The 7,297-nt window shown below is 33.3% G+C and overlaps 1 protein-coding gene across 2 annotated transcripts; it reads left to right on the top strand.

The window, feature by feature from the left end:
- The first annotated feature begins 1,354 nt into the window (after positions 1-1,354).
- Positions 1,355-6,104, top strand: LOC115712812 (AP2-like ethylene-responsive transcription factor ANT). 2 transcript variants are annotated; one of them, XM_030641190.2, is made up of 9 exons: positions 1,355-2,765; positions 2,857-3,592; positions 3,681-3,763; positions 3,900-3,908; positions 4,052-4,140; positions 4,226-4,299; positions 4,418-4,468; positions 4,566-4,642; positions 4,996-6,104. In XM_030641190.2, exons 1-9 carry the CDS (start codon positions 2,444-2,446, stop codon positions 5,643-5,645), a joined length of 2,091 nt encoding a protein of 696 aa, XP_030497050.2. In that variant the 5' UTR covers positions 1,355-2,443; the 3' UTR covers positions 5,646-6,104. The 2 variants fall into 2 exon arrangements, with proteins under 2 accessions (XP_030497050.2, XP_060970388.1); XM_061114405.1 differs by lacking the exon at positions 3,900-3,908.
- The last annotated feature ends 1,193 nt before the right edge of the window (positions 6,105-7,297 follow it).

Raw genomic sequence — 7,297 nt, 5'->3', positions numbered from 1 at the left:
AAACATAACTTAATTATTTGTCTGCAGCCTAAATTAAACTTATGTATTTATGCTACATATTACGTATTTTTCTTAATTGTGCATCTACGTTATAGTTTTTTTAGGACAATTTATAAATTTTAAAAAATTTATTGTGCCAAAATAAATATGCAAACAACTTTTTATTATGAGTATAAGAAAAAATAATAGTGCCTATAATAAAATATTTAAACATTATTTTTAGTATTGTAAATTATTTATTTTTTTTTAAATTTTAAAAATAATTCTAAATAGCTATACCATTATCATAAAAAATGACTAAACAATTCTTCTAAATTCTAAAGCTCATAGAAATGCAAATCTCCATTTTTATTGGGTGTACGTGCTATAAAATTACCTAAAAATAAGTAACTATTTCTTTTAGTTTTATACATAAATATTTAATTTAGTACAGACTAATTCATCAAGTGTGAAACTAAAAATATAACACATATTGTGCAAAATGGGTTTCACGTAAAACCAAATGAAAAGCTGATCAAGAAGAAAACAGCAGTGTAATTGGTACGTGGATTGTACTGAAATAACGTCTAATTAATTAGTCACGGATTCACCCTTATTTACGTAGTAAAATAAGAATAATAATACAATTATACACGTCACAATTATACATGTCATTTTAATCAGTTTCCAGCAAGTTTGAGGTTCAAATTTAATTATATATATGATACTAGGATGTATAGAGAATTTATGTATGATAACAGGATATATATAAAGATCAATTAATGAGTAATATGACCAGACCCTCTAGAGAGAGAGAGAGACCATGCTGGTTCACATCACCACTGAGATATATAGCTTTAGTCAGTTTGATGAAAAAGCAAGGCTCTTTATGGCGTTTTGTTTTGCTCTTTCCTTTTTCTTTTGAGGAAGAAATAAAATAAAATAAAAAAAAAAAAAAAAGAAAAAGAAAAGAAAGAGAATAACTGCTGCAACAGGGAGAGAGTGAAAACAAACATTTCATTTCTTACTTCTTTTTGGCTGGACTTAATAAAACATAAACATGCAAAGAGTTGAGAGTGTTATTAATAAAAGAAGTATATCCATTATGCGCCAAAATCCAAAAATCCACACCTTTTATTCAAAAACTTTTCTTCAAGACCTCTATATAATCAATAATCAATTATTATTTATCCTATTTTTTAATCAATAATATGAATGCATCACTAACTAACTGTCTAACTATTTAATATGAACACAACCCACGACAGAGGCTAAGGCAAAGGACAGTCAGAAATATGACAAATTTGCCCAACACCCACCTGGCCTGCATTGCATGCTGCTACTGCACAATACAAATACTAGTACTGACTTTTTTTTTTTTTTCCAGTTATAAACGGTGCCGTTTAGAAGAAGCTGAGTTGGATATTGAAATGGGTTTGGGTTGAGTTGAGTTGGGTTGGGTTTACTTTACCTGTATTAATTGTGAATACAGTATTGGATTGTTGGGTTAGATCCCTATAGTATAGTAGTAAAAGTAGGTCCAGTAATAGTACCAGAAGCTGCCTACTGTTATGAAGTGACTGGAGGGACAGTTTGTCCTTTGCCTCGTGAAATCTATTGAATTGAAGGCCCTGAAGAGAGCCCTCAGATACCATTAAAAACCAAAATACAGTCCATTAATACGGGGACACCCACTATACTTTACTTTACTACTGCTATATAGCTATACTTGTAATCATTTTTTCAAAAATCAAATTAAGCTAAAGTTTTTTCTTTTACAACCCTTGTGACAAAATGAATTAGTTCTGTGGATTTAGTAGTACATATGTATATAAATATATTTTCATTTGTTGTGTAATATTAATTACCAAATATCTTCTCTTTAATGGAGTTTTTAAGTGGTCTAAAAGGAAAAGGGAAAAAGGAAAGGAGGAGCGTAGGGTAAAGGGGGCAACAAAGCTAAAGAAGAGGTCTTTCTCATACACAGATCCCTATGGAATGCGGGAACGATGCCCAGCATTGCTTGCTGGAACTCATTCTTTTTGTTTAGTTTAAAGGGACTTGCTTTGTTCACTCTCTCTCTTTAGAAATCTTTTCAGAGAGAGAGAAAGTGAGTAATAGGAGAGAGAGAGAGAGAGAAAGAAGGGCATAGCATAGCATATAGATTCAGTTGCAGGGAGTTGGATTTGCTTAGATGAGAGGTTAGATTTGGTCCAATCAGAGTACACTGAAGGGAAAACAAAACAAAAAACAAACAGAAGACCCAGTTATTTAGTTTCAAAAACAAGGAGAGAGAGAAAAAAAAGAAAAGAGTGAAAGCTCTCAAAAGAAAGATAGAAAAATGTTTTCGGTATCATTAGTGTTATTTGTAATTTGCCAATGATTGAGTTTGCGAGAAACATACTTGCCTAGAATATTATCATCTGAAGTGTAGAAAAAAAAAGGAGCAACCTTTGAGAGCCAGATGAAGTCCATGAATAATGATGAGAACAACAACAACAACAACAGTAGTAATAATAACTGGTTGGGTTTTTCACTCTCTCCCAATATGAAAATGGAGGCCCCTTCTAACCCTCATAACCATCACCACAACAACCAAACACAACAATCTTCCTCTTCCTCTGCTCCAACAAGCTATTTCCATTCCTCACCCCAACTTAACTATGGACTATACTACGGAGTTGAAGGAGAAAATAATGGTTTGTATTCTCCTTTATCTGTTATGCCACTTAAGTCTGATGGTTCACTTTGTATAATGGAAGCTCTAACCAGGTCCCAGCCTCAAGGTTTGTTCAAAACAAAGCTCCTTTTTTTCTTTCACACTTAGAATCACTTATTCTGGTTTTCTGACTTTTTTTTTCTTTTCTGAATGTTAAGCAACAATGGTCACAACTTCTACTCCAAAACTTGAAGACTTCTTTGGAAGTGGAACAATGGGGTCTCATCACTATGAAAGCAATGACAGAGAAGTAATGGCTCTGAGCTTAGACAACAGTATGTTCTTTAATCAAAACCCAGAACACGAGGAGCCCAACAACCACCACCACCAAAATTTTCTAAACCAACTACAACAACAACAGCAACAACAACAACAACAACAACAACAGCAGCAGCAACAGAGCTCTAGGCACCAAGATCATCAAGCCCAGCAAATTCAAGCTCAGCAACAGTATTCATACTACTCTGGTCTGAGAAGCCATGATATTGCTGCTGCTGCTGCTTCTGCTGACTGTAATCTCCAGCTTCCGACAATGGCTGATAATGGGATTTCTGAAATGAAGAACTGGGTCTCAAGGAACTATTCAGGTAACCATGGATTGGAGCAGAAGATGATTGGTGGTTGCATGGCTGACAATGGAGGTGAGTCTGGCTCTATTAATGGAATGGCTTATGGTGATTTACAGTCATTGAGCTTGTCCATGAGTCCTGGCTCCCAATCCAGTTGTGTTACTGGTTCACAGAAGCAGCAGCAAATATCACCTCCTGTGGCCGATTGTGTAGCCATTGATACGAAGAAAAGAGGGCCTGAGAAGGTAGATCAAAAGCAAATCGTCCATAGGAAGTCCTTAGATACATTTGGCCAGAGAACCTCTCAATACAGAGGTGTCACAAGGTTGGTCCTTTTTCATTTATTATTATTATTATTATCTTTTCTTGTTTAGTGAATCTTCTTTAATGGGTTTTGGTTAATAATGAATCAGGCATAGATGGACTGGTAGATATGAAGCTCATTTATGGGACAACAGTTGCAAGAAAGAAGGGCAAAGCAGAAAAGGAAGACAAGGTTAGAGAACACTTTATTAGTTTAAAAGGGCATGTCCTTTTATTGTCTCTTGTCATAAGAGGAACTGATTCTTATTCTTGTTTCTTCATTCTTGCTTCGACCCAATGATGCCACTTCAATTGTTTGGCTACATCAGTTTATCTTGGTAAGGTTCTCTTTTTTTATTTTTTATTTTTTTCCCTTTTCATATGTTGCTTGTTGCCACTTTAATATATATATATATTATATTTATTTACATGATGCTCTTATGATGAATATGTCTCATTGTTCATGATGTTTTTACCTCAGGAGGATATGATATGGAAGAAAAAGCTGCAAGATCTTATGATTTAGCTGCACTTAAGTATTGGGGTCCCTCTACTCATATCAATTTTCCGGTGAGGATTTTGTGCTCTCTCTCTTGACTTTTCCTTTTTTTATTTTTATTTTACTGATGCAACTAGTAATTTTGTGTTTTGACAGTTGGAAAATTATCATAAAGAACTTGAAGAAATGAAAAATATGACCAGACAGGAATATGTTGCTCATCTAAGAAGGTAGCTATAGCTCTTTCTCTTATGTTATTGATAATGGCACTCTTCTTTTTCTTTCTTCTTAATCTTTCTTTTTACTTTTTATACTTGGTCACTTTACTATCAAATCTTTCTTCACCAGGAAAAGCAGTGGGTTTTCAAGGGGAGCTTCAATGTATAGAGGAGTAACAAGGTATATTTTGACTTTGTCTAAGCTTTTCACCATTTATTTTATACATTATGTTAGCTAAAAACAAATTATTATATGACCCTAAAATCTTTGTTTACAGACATCATCAGCATGGACGTTGGCAAGCTCGGATTGGGAGAGTGGCTGGTAACAAAGATCTATACCTTGGGACATTCAGTGAGTATTTTCAAATTTCAGACTTGACTCGATTGTTGCAAAAATCTAGACTTGGCTAAAGAATCATCATTTTCAAAATAATTATTAACAAATTATTAAAATAATAGGAGAGAATTTAGTTAGCATCATTTCAAACTTTTTGGGCTCGGTTATGCTTGTGACACTTTTGAAATTGTGTACGGGTCTGTAATAAGTCAGTCAAATGAGCTTTTGCTAAAGCTGCTCTTTCAGACGTTATACACACTGAAAATATAACTTTGATTCTTACTTTGGAATGATGTGTTACAATCAATTTATGATTTTCACCAAAGTTAAAAATTAAATATCTTTTACAATTATCTCTTCATTAATAGGTACTCAAGAGGAAGCAGCTGAAGCTTATGACATTGCAGCCATAAAGTTTAGAGGATTAAATGCAGTAACTAACTTTGACATAACAAGGTATGATGTGGATCGGATTATGGCTAGTAATACCCTTTTAGCGGGAGAACTCGCTAAGCGAACCAAGGACGTTGGAAGCGCTGCCATTGAGGCTGCAAATCAAAATTCTGCCTCTAGTAGCATCAATGAAGAAGCTATAACCCCAAAAAACAACGAAGGCGAATCAGATTGGAAAATGGCACTATACCATTCCTCCTCGACGCAGCAGCAGCAGCATCAACTTGTCCAGAAACCACTTAGCATGGACAACAGCTACAAGGGCGAATCTTATTCGGTTGTTGCCCCAGAGAATATGATTCACCAGCTCGAGGTAGAAGACTCTGCAAAAATGGGGACTCACATGTCAAATGCTTCATCATTGGTGACAAGTTTAAGCAGCTCAAGGGAAGGTAGCCCGGATAAGAGCAGCCTCCCGGGGCTGCTGTACGGTGTGCCTCCATCTGTGTCAAAGTTCTTTACTAATCCAGCAAATGATGTGAGTTCATGGATCCCAACCACTCAACAGAGATCTGCACTATCCATGCCTCACATGCCAATTTTTGCTGCTTGGACAGATACTTAAGAATTGTAATCTTCCTAATTCACACAAGGGAATTTTCTCTTTGGGTGAACAAAACTTGGCAAAAAGCAAGAGTTACTTGTAGGTTTCAGTTGTGGGGTTTAATGGTAATTGTAGGTGGGAATCTCTCTCTCTCTTATGGAGATGAGGTGTTAAAAAATCTTCAAAATTTTCACTTACCCTTTTAAACCTATCTCGTCCTTCAAAAAAAAAAAAGAACAGTATAATTTTTTTTTTTTTTACTATTTAAGAAATGGAGGGAAAAGTATAAAAGGGTTGAAGATTGAAGTTTATGATATGATTATTGCAATATGGATTATAGGAATGGCGGTATGCATAATTAGATTCAGCTTTTTAGATAGGTGCTGTTTAAGTACTGAGACTCTACTCGGGTTATGTTTTTCAATGATGCAAAAGCAAACAGATTTGGTCTTTGCCTTTTTGAGCTTTTGACCACTAAAAGATCTCTTACCTCATCACCAATAGTTATCTACGTCTATTCCAACATCATTACTGCTTTAATATCTTAAATATTTCCTTCTTCCCACTATCAATCTACTTTATATTTGTCACATTTGTCTAAAATAACCTCAGTTATTTGTTTTCTTATTTATTAAAAAAAATATTGAAGCAAACTTATACTTGTTGATTAACTTTCAAAGAATGAAAAATTTGGAAATATCGGTACTATAAATTTATAAATATCATAGATATTTTGATATCAACAAAAAATTAATAATAAAACTTATAGAATATTAATAAATTTGAATAAATTATGACAATTCACACAATTTAATAATAAATAAAAAAAAAATTATTTAAATATTAATTATAAATTTTTAATATCGTCACACCCATCAAGAAATTATGAAGTGAATAGAATAGAGAAATTTACAAGGTATACTAATTTTTGCAATTTTTTTACAAAAATACTGCCAGACGGTATTTTTTGCTTTTTTACTGTGTTTTATAAGTTTCATACTGCAGTATACTGTGTTAAGTTTTTACTGGTATTTTACTGGAGTTCTACTGTTGTTTTGAGTTGCTCTGCTTTGTATTTTACCGGTGTTTTATAAAAACATAGTATTTTTGAAAAAATTTCCGTGTGATAATATTTTTGTAAAAGTTAACCAAATTTTCAGTATTTTTGTAAGTTTCCCATAGAATAGGCTAATTTTTCAAGCTTGGATATTTGTTTGCGGAAATGCACTTTTTTTATTTTTCAAGTGTTGGATTTGCGCCCTTAGCCAATGGTAGCATGCTTTAAGGATGTTAAAAATTTACACATCATTTAAAAATATAATATTTTATTTTATCTCTCTTCCACGTCATATTTGGTACTCTTACTTCTAAAAATACTCTAATGTATATCACTCTTCAAAAATACTATAATTATGATATTGCACATTATTATTTAATCTATATTCTAATTTTTAGCTACAATAACATTGATACTATTCATTTTTTTTAATAAAAAATTGAATAGCATCAATGTTACAACATAGCATCCATGCAAATTTCAAGAATGACATCCTTTTCTCTCCAATGGTATAGCATCTCAATATTTTGCCTTATAATATGTCCACCTCACTAAGCATCCTCTAAAATTTTACCATTGAAGATGCTCTTAGGTGTGCTCTGTGGAGCCAGAGATT

This window comes from Cannabis sativa, chromosome 4, assembly GCF_029168945.1.
Source record: "Cannabis sativa cultivar Pink pepper isolate KNU-18-1 chromosome 4, ASM2916894v1, whole genome shotgun sequence".
NCBI classification, from domain to species: domain Eukaryota; kingdom Viridiplantae; phylum Streptophyta; class Magnoliopsida; order Rosales; family Cannabaceae; genus Cannabis; species Cannabis sativa.
This window is presented reverse-complemented; position numbering and strand designations above follow the sequence as displayed.

Coding starts and splice junctions, on each gene's coding strand:
- LOC115712812 (XM_030641190.2), top strand. CDS start 2,444: ATGAAGTCCATGAATAATGATGAGAACAACAACAACAACAACAGTAGT. Junction 2,766..2,856: donor AACCAGGTCCCAGCCTCAAG/GTTTGTTCAAAA, acceptor CTGAATGTTAAG/CAACAATGGTCACAACTTCT. Junction 3,593..3,680: donor CAATACAGAGGTGTCACAAG/GTTGGTCCTTTT, acceptor ATAATGAATCAG/GCATAGATGGACTGGTAGAT.